Genomic DNA, 19,780 nt, shown 5'->3' on the forward strand with positions numbered 1-19,780 from the left:
GACCCCCATGTTGTGGACATGTGGCCTGGTATGGATCAGGAGGGGGGGCACACTACAGCCCCCCTCTGCACTCTGTATGTTGGGCTGTATATGATATACTGCTGACCCCCGCACTCTGCGCCGTTATTGAAGGGTGTGAGGTGTCACCGAGGAGCAATGTTCTATATTGAAGTTTGCCCTCATTGCACCGACACACACAATAGTTTTTGTTCAATAAATGTTTTATTATAATTTTACATTTAACAAGATTGAAGCAAAAAAATCAGGAAATAGTAAAGGCAGAAATCCGATTGGTCAGGAAGATCCGTTGTCTAGAATGTGGGGGCGGAGTCATTATTATTGGTGTACAATACAATACACAACGTGTTCCATTATTATAACAAAGTATTGTAGAAAAGATCCCAACATAGAAAATGGGGGAAAGGAGGAAATAAAGGCGGATATGAAGGGGAATCTGTGTACGGGGAACACCTTAACAATCACCACCATTTTATTCTCCAGGGCCTCTGATGTCACAGAATAGATGTTTGGGGGTTTATCTCATCTTCAGGACCAAAATCTGCATTTTCCCATGTGTGCAAAATCATGCAGAAACAGCTCTGGCAGTGAGAGGGTTAATGTGGGCTAGATGGGATCCCTCTGCTGGGGTGACATTAGAGCTCCCCCTAGCTGCAGCCTGGTAATAACATTGCTGGGAGGTCTCTTCATTTCTCTGCTCCATACTTCCCGTCTTTATAGAAACGTCTCCTGACATTTGGGGGTCTATTCATAAAGAATGTGTAGAACCATTCACCTGGTGAAAGTGCATGTCCATTCCTTAGCAGATCCGGAGAGGTAAGTGTGCATGGATGGGGTGTAGGTCAGTCCTTACCCTAGATGAAATCTCTCATACAGACACAATGGGACTCATGGGACTTTATAAAGAAGAACTCCAGAAAAACATATCAATAAAGATCTTCCAATGTTTTCTTCCCAATCAGCGTAGAAATCATAACTCCCTCCCAGCAGGTGTACAAGGCCATGAAATCTATCACAAAGTCCATCAATGGACAAGTCCTGGACAACAATCACCGTGGGACAGAATTCTGAGCACAATGAGGAGGATCCAGCAGCGTCATCCATCTCCACGCGTTTCGTGGTGCAGCGCTCACTTCTTCAGGAGAAATGATTCCTGCTGATCAGAGTATACACCAATAATAAAACAAATGGCGGCAGGACCATCACTGGCTGGATGGAAAGTGGAGCAGGAAAGTGGCGTCAGGTAAGTCTTCCCAGGAGTTCTGTGCTGGGCTAGCTCCCTTGTTTATGGCGGACGGTGGACATGATGGTGCTCGGGTCTACGATGCTTCCAGCCTACCATGGTAAGCCAGCCCCCCTCTGTGTTCTCACTGTATGCCCCTGGGTCTGCCCCTCCCCCCACGTGTACGCAGATTGCACAGAACACATTGGAAGATTTGATTGATGTGTTTTTCTGGCGTTCCTCTTTATAAAGTCACATGACCATTCTGTCTGTATGAGAGATTTTATCTCCTGTCCATTCCTTCTCTGTGAATGGGGCTAAAACACCGATGTCATTAGGAGATTTGCTGAGCCGGGGGAATGTTATCCATCATTACAGAGCATTTCACACTCCATTTATATTCTTCTCCTGATATCAATGGCCAACCCGGTCCCACACTTCATCCATGTCTTTGGGGACCTCTGATCTCCTTATGAACTGTTTCTTCCATGATGAAGATCAGCCATGGAGTATATCTGAGGTGTATATCAGGGTGTGCTTCTTCCCCACATGAGAGCTGGATTCATCTAGATGACATTTCCCGCACTCAGGCACTAATACACCTCCAGGGTTGTGTGGGACCCCTGATGTACAGGAAGACAGGACTTCAGTGAGGAACATTTGCCTCACTCAGGACAGGAAAGTGGCTTCTCCCCCGTGTGACATCTCTGATGCCTGGAAAGATTGGACTTCTGTGAAAAACATTTCCCGCACTCAGGACAGGAAAGTGGCTTCTCCCCTGTGTGAGATTTCTGATGTCTGTAAAGATGGTACTTCTGCGAAAAGCATTTTCTGCACTCAGGACAGGAATACGGCTTCTCCCCCGTGTGAGATCTTTGATGCTTGTAAAGATTGGACTTCACTGAAAAACATTTCCCGCACTCAGGACAGGAATATGGCTTTTCCCCTGTGTGAGATTTTTGATGTTTGCAAAGATTGGACTTCACTGAAAAACATTTCCCACACTCCGGACATGAATATGGCTTTTCACCCGTATGAGATCTCTGATGCATAACAAGTCCTGATTTGTATACAAAACATTTCCCGCACTCAGGACAGGAATACGGCTTTTCCCCCGTGTGACATCTCTGATGTTTGTAAAGATGGGACTTCCGTAAAAAGCATTCCCCACACTCAGGACAGGAATATGGCTTTTCCTCCGTGTGAGATCTTTGATGTCTGTTAAGATTGGAATTTAGTGAAAAACATTTCCCACAGTCAGGACAGGAATATGGCTTTTCCCCTGTATGAGATTTCTGATGCGTATAAAGATTGCCCTTCTGTGAAAAACATTTTCCACACTCAGTACAGGAAAACCTCTTTTCTCCTGGACTATGCTGTGTGATGTCCTCACCTTCTACTTTCCAGTCTGGAGACAAAGTGAGACAATCTTCGGAGGTTTTCCTCATCTCCCGGCCATGGACTAAAATACAAAAACAAAGAGGATTACTAGACAGAAGCCCCACCAGAGGTCAGAGAGTGAGGATGGGGGGAGAACAACCAAGATGAAGACTGGACTGATCCTGAAAACCACCATCATTGGGGTATTGACTCCTCCCTCATTATCACTTTCTGTTTAAGGGTCCAAAGTTGGAGGATGTTATCACATTATTATCACCATGTAAAAGTCTGTGCTCCAATCACATCATCCGATATAAAATGTCCAGCTGGGAGGAAATGGGTGTAACAAAAGAGAATCCATATTATGTGTATATATATAGCAGTGGGGGAGGGGGAGAGCAGAAGTCAGGACTATGGAATGTACAACATATTGTAAAAGAAACAACAGATAGGACTATATAGTATCAGAATGATGTCATGTACAACATAGAGTATATAGTGCAGGGGTCAGGAGTATGTAATGTACAACATAGAGTATATAGTGCAGGGGTCAGGAGTATGTAATGTACAACATAGAGTATATAGTGCAGGGGTCAGGAGTATGTAATGTACAACATAGAGTATATAGTGCAGGGGTAAGGAGTATGTAATGTACAACATAGAGTATATAGTGCAGGGGTAAGGAGTATGTAATGTACAACATAGAGTATATAGTGCAGAGGTCAGGAGTATGTAATGTACAACATAGAGTATATAGTGCAGGGGTCAGGAGTATGTAATGTACAACATAGAGTATATAGTGCAGGGGTCAGGACTATGTAATGTACAACATAGAGTATATAGTGCAGGGGTCAGGACTATGTAATGTACAACATAGAGTATATAGTGCAGGGGTCAGGAGTATGTAATGTACAACATAGAGTATATAGTGCAGGGGTCAGGAGGATGTAATGTACAATATAAATTATACAGTGTAAGGGTCAGGATTAATAATATTGGTATTCATCCATCAGTGGAAGCTGTCTCCCATCTCCTGAGACTGCACTCGGTGACTTGGGTCTGAGACACTACAGACATTTCCCTCCACCCCGTCGGCTGGAACTGAACAGAATCAGCAATGGAGAATGTCACCAGCACACCGAGGATCACCAATATGGATCCAAACGTTTTAATGAACAATCACATAGTTACAGCAAGGCAATGTTTCGGAGTCTTGCAGGACCCCTTCATCAGGCAGGTCACATGCCTGATGAAGGGGTCCTGCGAGACTCCGAAACATTGCCTTGCTGTAACTATGTGATTGTTCATTAAAACGTTTGGATCCATATTGGTGATCCTCGGTGTGCTGGTGACATTCTCCCTTGCATATCCCTCCACCCAGAACAAGCCAGCAGAATTCAGAGCAAGTAACCCTGGGAGAATTGTTATGTCAGAGATATTGCTAGATTCAGGATATGGGGTAGAAGGCTCAAAGCGCAGGCCCCAGGTGGCGAGGTTATGAATCAACATTTTGCTGCCAGCTGAACCCCAGAATCTCCATAAATCCAGTCTAGATACATAAATTGTGTCTGCAGCACAGAGAAGGAAGATTATCCGAGAGAAATCCAGGAATACAGGACGGGGAACACAGCTCAGGAAAGTGACCAGGGGATTACAGGCTGATATCACCCAGTCCCCGCCCTACTCTGGACCAATCAGTGAGCAGTATGGGTAGAGGAATGGATTTAGTGTTCATGACCCACCTGTGCTGATCTCTGTAGGAGTGTCCTCCTCTATAAATGTCCCCGTTATTCCATCCTCCTCCATAGACTGCTGATCATCCCTCACATACGCCTCTTCTTCTTCTGATTTAACCTCAAATTCTATATTGTTTAAATCTCCACTCTAAATCAAGAAAATGAGAGAAAATATAATCAGTAAAATATAACCTTTATTACTATAACATCACATAAAAAATCAGCACATTATCTCCAGGTGTCTAATTTTTATAGAATCCGTCTTACCAACCTTGTAATAGTGAGGGATGGTGTGACCTTCCTGTGTGGAATCCCGGGAATACAGAGGACGGGGACATCTCTCTGGTGGGTTCCTGGTATTAGGTGGCTCCATCATATCCTTGTGTCCTTCTGAAAACTCCTCCATCACTCCATACTCCTCATCCTCCTCTTTATACTCTTCTTTAACAACAATATTATAATCCCCGAGGATTCCACTCTGAAAGATATAATAAAACATTCATTGTAACAAACATGCTGTGTATAAATCACAACTACCAATAATTGTCATCATCTACCTGATGATGGTGAGGGATGTTGTGACCTTCCTGTGTGGAATCCCGAGAATACAGAGGACGGGGACATCTCTCTGGTGGGTTTCTGTAGCTGGATGACCCCACCATGGTGTCCTGGTACAGATCTTTGTGTTCTTTTAGAAGCTCTGACTCCTCCATCCCCCCATCCTCATCCTCCTCCTCTTTTACTTCTTTAACCTCAACTTTAGGATCTCTCAGGTTTCCACTCTGAATATATAATAAAAATGTCATCAATAGTAACAATGCAGATAATGTACAGATCCTAATGATACTATCAGTGATTGTTCCTCATCTACCTGATGATGGTGAGGGATGGTGTGACCTTCCTGTGTGGAATCCCGGGAATACAGAGGACGGGGACATCTCTCTGGTGGGTTCCCATGACTGGATCCATCTGTAGGAAACACACACACTGACTGAATCCATTGTTTCTATGTGTTTATCAGATGATGGGGGATCTAGGTGGATCCTCCGTACTGCTCTCTCCTTTACAATAAAGTCTCCTCTTACCCGGTGATGTGAGGGGCGGCTGATTGTCCATCATGACGTCCTTGTAGAGATCCTTGTGTCCTTCTAAATACTCCCACTCCTCCATGGAGAAATAGACAGTGACACCCTGACACCTTATAGGAACCTGACACACACAATGATACAGTCACCATCCAGACACATCCCTTGCCTGTTACTGGAGAATGTCCCAGAATTCCCGGCACCGCTTACCTCTCCTGTCAGCAGCTCAGTGATCTCTCTGGTGACTTCTAGAATCTTCTTCTTCTTTCTCTCTTCTATCAGGGAGGGAGGTGGAGGCAATGTGATGTCATATGATCTCCAGACTTCACAGGAGGAAAACTCTACATCTGAACACAAATAGTCACATCAAATGATATTCCCAGAATCCTCCTCACCTCTCCATTCAGGTCTCCATTTTATTAAAGCCCCACTTCAGGCTGAGGTATAATTCCCCCCCACAGGACCCCCACACTACGCAGGGTATAGGCTTGTTATTTCATTACATACTATGCAGGACAAATATGCGTGTCCTACCTCTCCTAAACTGAAGAGTGAACTTTGACCTTTACCATCCAGAAATCTGTCCGGAATCTGTGGAAGTAAGCTGTCATGTGATCAGGTGACGTGCGGAGGAACGGAGTGTAAATAGCAGACAATTGTCTCCAGAGCCCCTAATGGTGGGGATGGATTTGGCGGCGTGCTGGTGCCATGTTTCCTCCCCCCAGGGTCACTGCAGGTGTGGAGAAAAGCTGTGTAAGAGGATATGGAGGAGAGATGAGGAGGAGATCCAGGAATCAGGAGAAAGGTCAGGGCAAGCAACAGACGAGCGCATCCAAGAGACCAAGCCGGGGTCACTACACAGAAAATCAATCCAAGGAAACAACAGGCAGGACGAGGAATAGCAAGAAGGAGCTGAGAGACAAATGAGAATATTGCTCAGCCAATGGGAGATGATCTCAGCATGACTTCCATCATGAAGGAGATGAGGGGGAGGGGAGGAAGTCACTGAAGGTGACCATAGATCCATGGAAATTCAGCTGGTTCAGCAGGGATCGCTCACATTTCCATCCATGTGTGGCCACTGCTGGATAAAAGCCACTCCCCCAGCGGCTGCAGCCAATAGCTTCAGTGCTGATCTGTGTATTCTGAGAGCGGAGGAGTCCCCCCATTGTCAGAATACAAGAGTGCAGCGGGGAGGATTCCCCCATCCACCTCCAATGTGTGGATGGGGGAATCACTTCCATTTTTTATGGTCATCCCGCTGGCTGAACGATAAAACTGAACCATGTAGGCCAGCTTTGGGAGCAAATATATTATCATCAACTCCTCCCCCTGAAGGGGTTAATCTGTGTATTACCTCCTCTGCTGCCAGATCCATGAATGTCGACTCTCTACTTCCTCCTGATTCACCTCTCCCCTGGAACTTCCTGTCTGTACCTGACATCACTTCCTGTCTGTATCTGACATCACTTCCTGTCTGTCTTCCATAGAGACTTCCTGTCTGGGTAGAAGTGAGATCCCCACTTTATGGAGCTCAGAGGAACTGCAGCCCCAAGAAGCGTCTGGTAGTGTGACCCCGGCCTTGTGCTGGGTGTGTTTGCCTTGCTGTGGGGCAAAGCAAAGGGAAACCAGGGGCAACATTCAGCTCCTTCTGAGGTAGTGCTACATGAAGTGGGTGTAAAGTGGAAGCAGTAGATCTGCAGGGAACTGCATCTTGAGCACAAAGCACTTTGCTGTATATGGATTTGCACATGGTTCAGTATTCTTAATTTACTGGCAAACACCACAAGATCAATGAAGTAGGTGTAAAGTGGAAGCAGTAGATAATGCAGTGAAAGCGGTAGGGATGGTCTGACGGTTCGAATCAAACATAAGTTCGACTCAAACATTAACTGTTTGAGTGTTCACCATTATGCAGGAAGTTTGCCCGCGTGCCCAAACAATGTAAAACATGCTTTGTGATTGGCCAAAGCATTGAACCTGACCACAGGTCAGGTGCAATGCTTTGGCCAATAACAGCTGAGTTCTCAGGAAGAGCCATGATTGGCCAAAGTACTGGCTGTATTATTGAACCACAGCATGCAGAAGAGGTGGTGGCGTGGATAAGTCAGTCATCCTCATCCTCTGTCACCCAGGATCATACTATTTTGCCTTCCACCACAGCTGCCAAAGTGTCCTGTTCCTCCGGCTCCTTGTCCACCACAGCTGCTCCTTCCGTAGCCCCACCATCATGCATGGAGGAGTCACCAGAATGATTGGATCATAGTGTCAGTCCCATGCTGCTGGAGGCTGTGCAGCAATCTGAATGCTGTGATGTTGGTTCCCAGGATGAGGAAAGGAGTGACGTGAGCCTAGAGAGAGGGGGCGCCAGTGAGGGAAAAGAAATCATCAGTCCTGTTCCCCCAGCCACATCACACTGCCAAGTTGTCTCCATTGATGAGGAGGAAGGGGATGATGAGGTCACTGACCATACTTGGGTGCCTGAGAGAACAGAGGAGGACAATGAGGAGGAGGCAGAACTCCAACAAGGCAGAATGTCCTCCAGGGACAGGCATAAGGGCAGCCAACCAATGGCATCACACGACAGAGCTCCACAGGTGGGGGGTGCTGCTGACTCCTGGCAGACTTCCATAAGTTCTCTGGTGTGGGCTTTCTTCAACACGTGTGCAGCATTGCTGTTTGCAGTCTTTGACTGAAGCAGACCAAGCGTGGCCAAAACACCAGCCACTTGGGCACCACATGATTGACAAGACGTATGATGAGCTGCCATGCAGCCCGCTGGTAACAGCACCTAAAAGACCCACATCCGAAAAAAGTGCGGACTTCTTGCTCCTCATCTGTGATCTCTACCTCTACTGTAAAATGTCAGGTCTTCTCAACAGCCTCCACTGAGAGGAGTGATGGTACAGCAGTGGGTGGCCCATCTGACAGCAGGACACCACCTGTTCATTTCAGCAGGAACATTTCACTACCCCATTTACTGAACCGTGAAAAAATAGACTGTCCCACCCATCCACATTCTATCCTGGCCAAATTGCTGCGTTACAACTGCTGCCTTTCCATCTGGTGGACTCTTCCCCCTTCCGGGAATTTGCAGAATGTGCTGTATCACAGTGATAGGTTCCGAAAAGACAATTCATTTCATACAAGGCCATTCCAGCTCTGTACCATCATGTAGAAGGCAATGTTTTGGCCTTGTTGGACAAGGCGGTCAGCAGCAAGGTCCACATTACTGACACGTGGTCCAGCAGGCATGGTCATGGATGTTACATATCCTTCTCGGCTCACTGGGTAACTCTGCTAGCAGCTGGGAAGGATGCAGGACAGGGTTCAGTTCTGGAGCTTGTTCCACCACCATGCCTCCAAAAACCTAGTGGTGATTCTGCCACATCTGTCTGCTCCATCCCTTCCTCTTCCTCTATGGCCTCTTCTGCTGAATTGTCATCTGAACCAGCAGTGCTCCATAAACGTTCAAGGGGCTCTGCGAGCAGTCAGGCTAAAAGATGCCATGTGGTGCTTCAGTTTGTCTTTCTATGGGACAGGAGCCACACCGGGACAGAGATTCTCTCAGCTCTGAAGGGGCTCTCCACCCTCCAACAGGGACACTTGACACATGTTCCATGCTTGGCACACAAGCTGAATTTGGTGGTGCAGTGCTTCTTGGACAGGTACCCAGGCTTTCAAGATCTTCTGAGGCAGGCCAGAAAAGTCTGTGGCCATTTCTGGTGGTCATACACGGCCAGTGTTCAGTTGGCTGAAATTCAACCTGCCCACCAACCGACTCATTTGTGAGATGTCCACTCGGTGGAACTCCACTTTGGAAATGCTGCAGTGGCTGCACACACAGCAGAGGGTCATCAATGAGTACCTGTGTGAAAATGGCACAAGGACAGGCTCAGGGGAGCTTGGCTTCTTCTCACCATACCAGTGGCTGCTGACAATGGATGCATGCACTGTCCTGTCACCATTTGAGGAGGCCACAAGGATGGTGAGCTGTGACACTGCATGCATCAGTGACCCTATCCCTGTAGTCTTCCACCTGGAGCACAAGCTGCATGGAATCATGGACAGGGCACTAGAGGCAAAACAGCAGGAGGAAGAGGATTTCCTGTCCTCTCAAAACCCTCTTTATGTAGAAACTATTCCTGTGGGGCCACAGAACACACAGCAGGAGGAGGAAGTGGAGGAGGAGGAGGATTGCAGCAGCATGGAAGTAGAGGATCACATAGAGCAGTATTCAAGGGACACTTTTTAGTCCCTAGAAACCCAGTCAGGAGTAGTACATGGCTGGGAGGAGGTAGTTCCTGACAATGTCATCCTCAGTGACCCAGAGGACTCAGAATCTCCTGCCTCCTCAAACTTACGCTGCATGAGCTCCCTGATTCTGCAAAGTCTGTGTAAGGACCTGAGGATGTGTTATCAAGAAGAGGGATCAATACTGGTTGGCAACCCTTCTTGATCCATGTTAAAGGGTAAGGGTGCAGAGCTCATCCAGTCTTTCCAGAGGGAGCAGAGGATGAAACATCTTGAGGACGCCTTGAAAAACAAATTGTGTTACACCTTTCCAGACACTGGGAGGTTACCATTTCCTGGACAACATGTTTCTGAGGCTTCATTCTGTCAAAGGAAGAGCGGTAGAGAAGGTGGCCAGCTGACCGATGCCTTTAAACAGTTCTTTAGTCCTCAGCGCCCTGGGCTGTTAGGTTTAAGCACCCGTCGGCAGGGTCTGCGTCATATGGTGCAGGATTATCTAGGGGCAAGTGCAGACTTGGAGACCTTTCCAACTGAGCATCCACTGGGTTACTGGGTCTTGAGGATGGATCACTGACCAGAACTTGCTCAATATGCCATCAAGCTACTGGCCTGTCCTACATCCAGCGTGCTTTCCAAATGGAGATTCAGTGCTGCTAGAGGTTTTGTGACGGATAAAAGAGTGCGTCTGTCCACAGACAATTTTGAGAAAAAAACAATATTTTGGACTTTTTGTTATAAAACATGTCCAGTAAAAAATGTAAAATCAAATTTTGACATAAATTTCAGCCACAATGTATTCTGCTTCATGCCTTTGCTAAAGAAAAATCCCAGTCCGTGTAAATGAATCGGTTTATGTGAAAGTTATAGCATCTACAAATGGTGGCATATATACTGGAATTTTTTTTTATACTACAAAATGGTGGCGATCGGCGACTTATGGCGGTGATCAGCGACTTATGGCGGCAATCAGCGACTTATGGCGGGACTGCAGCAGACATTCTAACACTCTGACACTGGGGGGAACTGACTGGTCGTTATTGACATCCCCAGTGACACCAATACAGTGATCAGTGCAAAATGGCACTGGGGAGGAAGGGGTTAACATTCGGAGGCAATCAAAGGGTTAACTGTGTGATGGGAGTGTTTCACTAGTGGGCGGGGGGATGTGCTTCACTGTAAGCACACTGATCGGGATGGCTGAGTTCATCCATCAGTGTGCCCAAACTGACAGGGAGGAGAGCTGCATTGTAAACAATGCAGCCCTCCTCCCTGTCAGTGGTTGCCGGTAATCACCGGGCTCCAGCGGGTAATCACGGACTGGGACTCGGTGATTGACGGCCACGATCGGTGGCGCAGGTAGGGCAGTCGCATGCCTCGCACACGCCCCCCTACTCAGAAATGCGAAATCACGTGTATATATATATATATTTATATATATGTGTGTGTGTTTGTGTGTGATTTTGTGCAGCGGTGCCGCCCTGCTGCAGTATACGTACTGTGGCTTGTTGGCAACCAGTTAATGTCCCGACAGAGCATAAAATATATACAAAGAAAGAAGGTTACAAAAAAGACAGAAAGACACACAATTGGCTATGCACTGTGCAATAAAAAGGGAATAAAACTTTTACCAAGATTTATCCTGCAACTGGAGCAAGTCAAAGAAAGTCTTCGCCAGTCATATGGAACCGGCTCCGTACGAATCACCCCATCCATATCTCAGGGTCCCCAATGTATTGAAATATGGATGTGGGATGGACTTTAGACCTTAGCCAATCAACCCTGGTGGGGTGTTCCTGTGATCTGTGATCTGAAGTGCCCAGAGCTGAATGGGCCAGGAACGGTTCTGATGGCTCGGTCCAGGATAGGATCTCTGACACCAGAGCTTCAGTCTGACCGTGACAGTTCCAATCATTTTCAGCTGTCACAATCAGGCACCATATAACCATTTTGTGTGGTTCTCTGGGGTTCTACAGAGGCTACAAATACAGTTTTACATGTAGATGTAGCCTACAGTGTGTCCAATCAGAAGGAAGTATTTTCATCTCTCTGCAACTAATATTTTAGCTTTTATGAGAAATGAAATAGATTCCTCTGATCTGTTGGTATAATTCAAAGCTGGCAGCCTTCTCCCTGTCTCCTGCTGGCTGTCTTCTTTGAGATTCAGGAAGATGCAAAATCCATGTCTACATGGATGAGTTTTATTGGCATCTCGGTGTCATTTCTGGCCCAGAAGCTGCTCTGTCCTTTCAGATGCTAATTGAAGAACATATGTCTCTGACTGAATACTGTATCTCTAATACCACAGAATGAAACTAGATCTACAATCACATCCTTCTACAGATCACGTCACATGTCAGCTACTGGCAAAACTACCCGACTCCCACATTTATGTTACAATATATTTCTACATCATTATCATATCTCCCATGAAGGGTCTCGTCTCCAAGGAGAATATGTTTGATGTTTGTAGTCATTCCTCATAACTGAGGTCTTCCAGCCCCTTTATTAGCTTTGTTACCCTTCTCTGGACTCACTCCAGTTCCAGCACATCCAACCTGAGGACTGGTGACCAGAACTGGACACCATACTCCAGATGTGTCCAAACCAGCATTTTGTAAAGTGGGAGAATTATCGTTTTATCTCTGGAGTAAATTCCCTTTTGAATTCATGCTGCTATTCTGCTGGCCTTGCTTGCTGCGGCTTGGTATGCATGCTATTGCTGAGTCTGTGATCCACTAGGACCCCCAGATCCTTCTCCATCCTCGATTCCTCCAGAGGTTAATCCCCTAGCGTGTAGCTTGCATTCATATTTTTAGCCCCCAAGTACATTACATTACATTTTCCTATATGAAACCTCCTTTGCCATGTAGTTGTCCACACCTTTATTTTATTGAAGTCTTCCTGTAAAGTTTCTATATCCTGTGGTGAAGGTTTTGAGCTTCTTACCTTTGTATTGTCAGCAAACACGGAGACTGAACTATTTATACCGACCTCTATATCATTTATGAACAAGTTAAACAGAATTGGACCCAGAACAGAGCCCTGGGGTACCCCACTTATAACTCAGACCTTTCAGAGGTACATTTATCACCACCCTTTGTACGTGCCCCAGTAACCAGTTTTCTATCCATGTACATACACTATTGTCAACACCAACATGCCTCAATTTGTGGATTAAGCATTTATGGGTTATCGTGTCAGATGTTTCGGCAAAGTCTATATACATTACATCCATGGGGGTTCCATTATCCAGCCTATAGCTCACCTCCTCATAGATTGCTAATAAGTTGGTCTGGCAAGAACGATCTTTTTTCATAAATCCATGCTGGTTACTACTAATGATACTATTTTCATCAGCAAATTCTTGCATATGGTCCCTTATCATCCGTCCAATAGTTTACAAACTATTGATGTTAGGCTGACTGGCTTAGAGTTTCCAGGTAGGTATTAGCCCTTTCTTGAATACTGGTACCATGTTAGCTTTTCACCAATCTGCTGGCACCAATCCTGTAAGTAAGCTTTCCTAAAGATTAGGAATAAAGTCTAACAATGACCTGGCTACATTCTTTGAGGACTCTCGGGTGCAAGCCATCTGGTCCTGGTGATTTGTTCACATTAAGTTTTTTTTAGACTTTCTAGTCTTTTGTAAGGGACCACTACACTGACCACTGATATAAGGGGATCCCATTAGTCAACGATGTAAAGGACCACTACTGTGACCAATAATGTAAGGGAATGTTTCTCCCATTGGTCACCAATGTAAGGGACCACTACACTGACCACAGTTATAAGGGGGTCCTCCTCCCATTGGTCACCAATGTAAGGGACAACTACACTGCCCACTGATATAAGGGGATCCTTCTCCCATTGGTCACCAATGTAAGGGACCACTACACTGCCCACTGATATAAGGGGTTCCTTCTCCCATTGTCACCAATGTAAAGGACAAATACAATGACCACTTGGGATGATCTCTGGGTTTAGTTGTCGGAGAGTAGGGATGAGATGACAGTTCAAACCTAAATTTGCCTGTTCCGGTCCCGTGTTTTGCAGGAGCCGATTATCACGTATAGAAGAGACATTATTATTATTATTATACAGTATTTATAAAGCGCCAATAGTTCGCTCAGCGCTGTACATTACAAAGGGGGACAGAACATGTGATAGAACAATACCAATACAATGTGATACACGAGGGGTTCGAGGGCCCTGCTCTTTCGAGTTTACAATCTAGGAAGGAGGGGATGGTGGCACAGGAGGAGATAGCTGTGGGGGATGGAGTGGTAGGAAGAGTCGAGGAGGTCGGCAAGTTAGCAGGGAGTGGAGTAGGCTTCCCTGAAGAGATGGGTTTTCAGGGTGCGCCTAAAGGAGAGGAGAGTAGGTGATAATCTGATGGGTTGGGGCAGGGCGTTCCAGAGGATGGGTGACACCCTGGAGAAGTCCTGGAGGTGGGCATGGGAGGAGGAGACCAGGGAACTAGAGAGAAGGAGGTCTTGTGAGGAGCGGAGTGTGCGTGTTGGGCGGTACTTGGATATTAGGTCAGAGATGTAGTTCGGGGCAGTATGGTGGACAGCTTTGTACGTCAGTGTTAGGATTTTGAATTTGATCCGTTGCGCAATCGGAAGCCAGTGGAGGGATTGGCAGAGGGGGTGGCGGAGATGGAGCGGTTGGAAAGGTGAATGAGTCTGGCAGCCGTATTCAGGATCGACTGAAGCGGGGATAGCCAGCGGCGAGGCAGGCCAGTGAGGAGGGAGTTGCAGTAGTCGAGTCGTGATATGATGAGGGAGTGGATGAGCTGTTTAGTGGTTTCTGGGGTTAGGAACGTGCGGATTTTGGCGATGTTGCGGAGGTGGAGTCTGCATGAGTTTGTTAAAGATTGGACTTGGGGCTGGAAGGATAGGTTGGAGTCCAGAATGACACCCAGTACTCTGGCCTGCAGGGCGGGTTTGATGGTAGCGTTGTTGGATGTGACGGAGAAATCAATGGGGGGTGGTGTCCGGGCTGGGGGGAAACATTTCTACCACTTCTATATATAACAGCTTCCCGCTGTCACTGGTGCCTGAGGAAGACATGGATGGGTACAGTGGCCACACCCCCAGGAATCAGTGATGTCATTGGGAATCCCTGCCATGTAAGTTAGGGGGTGGGGATAGCAGTGACATCACTGACCAAATATGGTCACTGGTCACATTTGGGTAAAAAGGTCCCCACCATCCCTGTCCCTTCACTTATGTAGATGAAGACAGTTTAGGGAGCTGTCATTGGGCTGGTGCTATTGTTGGGTACTATATACCCCATACTCATTCACATGGAGGAATGGTACATGGGGCCCCTTGTTGTTAAAGGGGGTTTCCAGAATCCAACATGACCCCCTAGGGGAATCCCCCCTGGTAAGGTGACCCCCATGTTGTGGACATGTGGCCTGGTATGGATCACGAGGGGGGCACACTACAGCCCCCTCTGCACTCTGTATGGTGGGCTGTATATGATATACTGCTGACCCCCGCACTCTGCGCCGTTATTGAAGGGTGTGAGGTGTCACCGAGGAGCAATGTTCTATATTGAAGTTTGCCGTCATTGCACCGACACACACAATAGTTTTTGTTCAATAAATGTTTTATTATAATTTTACATTTAACAAGATTGAAGCATAAAAATCAGGAAATAGTAAAGGAAGGAATCCGATTGGTCAAGAAAATCCCTTGTCTAGAATGTGGGGGCGGAGTCATTATTATTGGTGTACAATACAATACACAACGTGTTCCATTATTATAACAAAGTATTGTAGAAAAGATCCCAACATAGAAAATGGGGGAAAGGAGGAAATAAAGGCGGATATGAAGGGGAATCTGTGTACGGGGAACACCTTAACAATCACCACCATTTTATTCTCCAGGGCCTCTGATGTCACAGAATAGATGTTTGGGGGTTTATCTCATCTTCAGGACCAAAATCTGCATTTTCCCATGTGTGCAAAATCATGCAGAAACAGCTCTGGCAGTGAGAGGGTTAATGTGGGCTAGATAGGATCCCTCTGCTGGGGTGACATTAGAGCTCCCCCTAGCTGCAGCCTGGTAATAACATTGCTGGGAGGTCTATTCATTTCTCTGCTCCATACTTCCCGTCTTTATAGAAACGTCTCCTGACATTTGGGGGTCTATTCATAAAGAATGTGTAGAACCATTCACCTGGTGAAAGTGCATGTCCATTCCTTAGCAGATCCGGAGAGGTAAGTGTGCATGGATGGGGTGTAGGTCAGTCCTTACCCTAAATGAAATCTCTCATACAGACACAATGGAACTCATGGGACTTTATAAAGAGGAATTCCAGAAAAACATCAATAAAGATCTTCCAATGTTTTCTTCCGAATCAGCGTAGAAATCATAAATCCCTCCAAGCAGGTGTACAAGGCCATGAAATCTCTCACAAAGTCCATCAATGGACAATTCCTGGACAACAATCACCGTGGGACAGAATTCTGAGCACAATAAGGAGGATCCAGCAGCGTCATCCATCTCCACGCGTTTCGTGGTGCAGCGCTCACTTCTTCAGGAGAAATGATTCCTGCTGATCAGAGTATACACCAATAATAAAACAAATGGCGGCAGGACCATCACTGGCTGCATGGAAAGTGGAGCAGGAAAGTGGCATCAGGTAAGTCTTCCCAGGAGTTCTGTGCTGGGCCAGCTCCCTTGTTTATTGCGGACGGTGGACATGCTGGTGCTCGGGTCTATGACGCTTCCTGCCTACCATAGTAAGCCAGCCCCTCTCTGTGTTCTCACTGTATGCCCCCATGTCTGCCCCTCCCCCCATTTATACGCAGATTGCACAGAACACATTGGAAGATTTGATTGATGTGTTTTTCTGGTGTTCCTCCTTATAAAGTCACATGACCATTCTGTCTGTATGAGAGATTTTATCTCCTGTCCATTCCTTCTCTGTGAATGGGGCTAAAACACCGATGTCATTAGATTTGCTGAGCCGGGGGAATGTTCTCCATCATTACAGAGCATTTCACACTCCATTTATATTCTTCTCCAGATATCAATGGCCAACCCGGTCCCACACTTCATCCATGTCTTTGGGGACCTCTGACCTCCTTATGAACTGTTCCTTCCATAATGAAGATCAGCCATGGAGTATATCTGAGGTGTATATCAGGGTGTGCTTCTTCCCCACATGAGAGCTGGGATGTCCAGCAACAATCATCTAGAAGACATTTCCCGCACTCAAGGCACTAATACACCTCCAGGGCTGTGTGGGACCCCTGATGTACAGGAAGACAGGACTTCAGTGAGGAACATTTCCCTCACCCAGGACAGCAAAGTTGCTTAACCCTGTGTGAGATCTCAGATGTGTGTATAGTCGAGATTTATCTGAAAAACATTTCCCGCACTCAGGACAGGAATACGGTTTTTCCCCTGTGTGACATCTCTGATGTATAACAAGTTCTGATTCGTATACAAAACATTTCCCGCACTCAGAACAGGAAAGTGGCTTCTGCCCCGTGTGAGATCTCTGATGCCTGGAAAGATTGGACTTCCACGAAAACCATATCCCACACTCAGGACAGGAATACGGCTTCTCCCCCGTGTGAGATCTCTGATGGCTGTAAAGATGGGACTTCCGTGCAAAATTTTTCCCACACTCAGGACAGGAATACGGCTTCTCCCCCGTGTGAGATCTCTGATGTGTGTAAAGACTGGCCTTCACTGAAAAACATTTCCCACACTCAGGACAGGAATACGGCTTCTCCCCCGTGTGAGATCTCTGATGGCTGTAAAGATGGGACTTCCGTGAAAAATGTTTCCCGCAATCAGGACAGGAATGTGGCTTCTCCCCTGTGTGAGATCTCTGATGACTGGAAAGATGAGACTTCACTGAAAAACATTTCCCGCACTCAGGACAGGAATACGGCTTCTCCCCCGTGTGAGATCTTTGATGTGTGACAAGAGCTGATCTTTGTATAAAACATTTCCCACACTCAGGACAGGAATATGGCTTCTCCCCCGTGTGAGATCTTTTATGCAGATTAAGACCGAATCTAGAACAGAAACCCTTCCCGCACTCAGTACAGGAGAAGCTCTTCGCTGTTGGAAGGCCGGCCCAGTCCCGCCCAATCTGAGGTTCCTCAGGATACGAGGAATCTGATGGTCCATCTACACTGGGTGGTGCCGGATGGACATTGGAGGGAGCCGGGTTTTCTCCTGGACTATACTGTGTGATGTCCTCATCTTCTACTTTCCAGTCTGGAGACAAAGTGAGACAATCGTCGGAGGTTTTCCTCATCTCCCGGCCATGGACTAAAATACAAAGACAAAGAGGATTACTAGACAGGAGCTGATTAGTTCCCCCAAACCAGGACTCCGCCCACATCAGGCAGCTTGGTCACTGAAGAGCTTACAATTCCACCCTCAAGGGAACTAGGAAATGGCTCCTCTGATCTCCTACCAGGTCATTTCTTTATTCATGAACCTTAGTCAGAGAGTGAAGAAACAACCAGAACTGTCTTTTATAGGAGGGACAGTGATGAGGGGATTATAGGACGTGGGTCCCCACCCCCTCTATCACTCATCGCCATCTTCCCAACACAAGAAGTACTGCACTTCCTTATTTAGTCCATGAGTTAGTCATGAGGAACAGCGGGGCTGAGCCCCACCAGAGGTCAGAGAGTGAGGATGGGGGGAGAACAACCAAGATGAAGACTGGACTGATCCTGAAGACCACCATCATTGGGGTATTGACTCCTCCCTCATTATCACTTTCTGTCCAAAGTTGGAGGATGTTATCACATTATTATCACCATGTAAAAGTCTGTGCTCCAATCACATCATCCGATATAAAATGTCCAGCTGGTAGGAAATGGGTGTAACCAAAGAGAATCCATATTATGTGTATATATAGCAGTGGGGGGAGGGGGAGAGCAGAAGTGTTTTCCCTCCAGAAGTGGAGGGAAGCTGTGTTTGCTATGAGTGTCCCTGTATGTACTGTCACAGTACATACAGGGACACTCATAGCAAACACAGCTTCCCTCCACCTCACAATAAAGAGGACTAAGAAGAATCTTTACCTGCTGAAAGTTCCACAAAAATATCATCTAAAAAATGTATTTATTTACAGTCATTCATCTCTCCGCTGGGTAAGGAACGCATGTCCATAGGCTACCTGCCAAGGGATCACACAGGAGTATCCAGGAGCTCTGAAGGGAGGCCAGCATACTACCCTATCCTGACCAGCTGATGACTCTAAGGGGAACATATATTGATAAAACGCTCATTTCCCTGTGCGTTCTGGTGAGTGTGCATTCTTTCAGCACTATTTTGCACTTCGCCTGAGCATCAGAAGGACAGGACATAGAGAAAACTAAAAGTCACCTTATTTCATGAACTGTTACGTTTATTCAGTTATTTATTGGTTCATTTATTCATTCATTTGAATCATTCATTTGCTTTCATTTAAATACTTTGGTTCTGTAGCGCTGCATTTTTGATTTTTATTGTTTTAAGGGTGTGTGGTTACCTGATGTACAGCTGCTACAAATAGGTGCGCTCGTATACATATTTCCCTTTTTACAAGTGTAATATTGTCCAATAATCAGTGGTGGCTTAAAGTGGCTCTAAAGGCTAAAGAATGCAAGAAGGTGAAAAAAAAAAATAGATATCACCCAGGCTGATATCAACCAGTCCCCGCCCTACTCTGGACCAATCAGTGAGCAGTATGGGTGGAGGAATGGATTTAGTGTTCATGACCCACCTGTGCTGATCTCTGTAGGAGTGTCCTCCTCTATAAATGTCCCCGTTATTCCATCCTCCTCCATAGACTGCTGATCATCCCTCACATACGCCTCTTCTTCTTCTGCTTTAACCTCAAATTCTATATCGATTGGATCTCCACTCTAAATCAAGGAAATGAGAGAGAATATCATCTGTAAAATGTAAGACTTATGATTGTGACATCACATAAAAAAATCCACATTGTCTCCACAAGTCCATGTTCTAGATGCTCCATCCCACCAACCTTGTAATGGTGAGGGATGGTGTGATCTTCCTGTGTGGAATCCCAGGAATACAGAGGACGGGGACATC

At 46.4% G+C, this 19,780-nt stretch overlaps 2 protein-coding genes across 2 annotated transcripts in view; both read right to left on the reverse strand.

Moving 5' to 3' along the window:
* Positions 1–18,847, reverse strand: part of LOC149460781 (uncharacterized) — a 50,547-nt gene extending 31,700 nt beyond the window's left edge. Inside the window, 3 exon segments of the mRNA XM_089679243.1 lie at positions 1,885–2,596; positions 17,107–17,998; positions 18,814–18,847. Of these exon segments, the coding sequence (XP_089535369.1) occupies positions 1,885–2,596; positions 17,107–17,998; positions 18,814–18,847 (1,638 nt within the window).
* Positions 3,982–9,161, reverse strand: LOC149460782 (uncharacterized). The gene is made up of 4 exons (XM_089679205.1): positions 9,114–9,161; positions 4,914–5,138; positions 4,628–4,834; positions 3,982–4,504 (listed from the first exon to the last, which is right to left on the reverse strand). The coding sequence occupies exons 1-4, from the start codon at positions 9,159–9,161 to the stop codon at positions 4,352–4,354; spliced, it is 633 nt and encodes a 210-aa protein (XP_089535331.1). The 3' UTR covers positions 3,982–4,351.
* Positions 18,848–19,780: the final 933 nt, after the last annotated feature.

The sequence above is a fragment of the Staurois parvus genome, unplaced genomic scaffold (genome assembly GCF_062004578.1).
Source record: "Staurois parvus isolate SC_StPar_1 unplaced genomic scaffold, SC_StPar_1.0 ptg000221l, whole genome shotgun sequence".
Lineage (NCBI taxonomy): Eukaryota > Metazoa > Chordata > Amphibia > Anura > Ranidae > Staurois > Staurois parvus.

Coding starts and splice junctions, on each gene's coding strand:
- LOC149460782 (XM_089679205.1), bottom strand. CDS start 9,161: ATGGCCACAGACTTTTCTGGCCTGCCTCAGAAGATCTTGAAAGCCTGG. Junction 4,835..4,913: donor ACATCCCTCACCATCATCAG/GTAGATGATGAC, acceptor TATATCTTTCAG/AGTGGAATCCTCGGGGATTA. Junction 4,505..4,627: donor CCATCCCTCACTATTACAAG/GTTGGTAAGACG, acceptor TTCTTGATTTAG/AGTGGAGATTTAAACAATAT.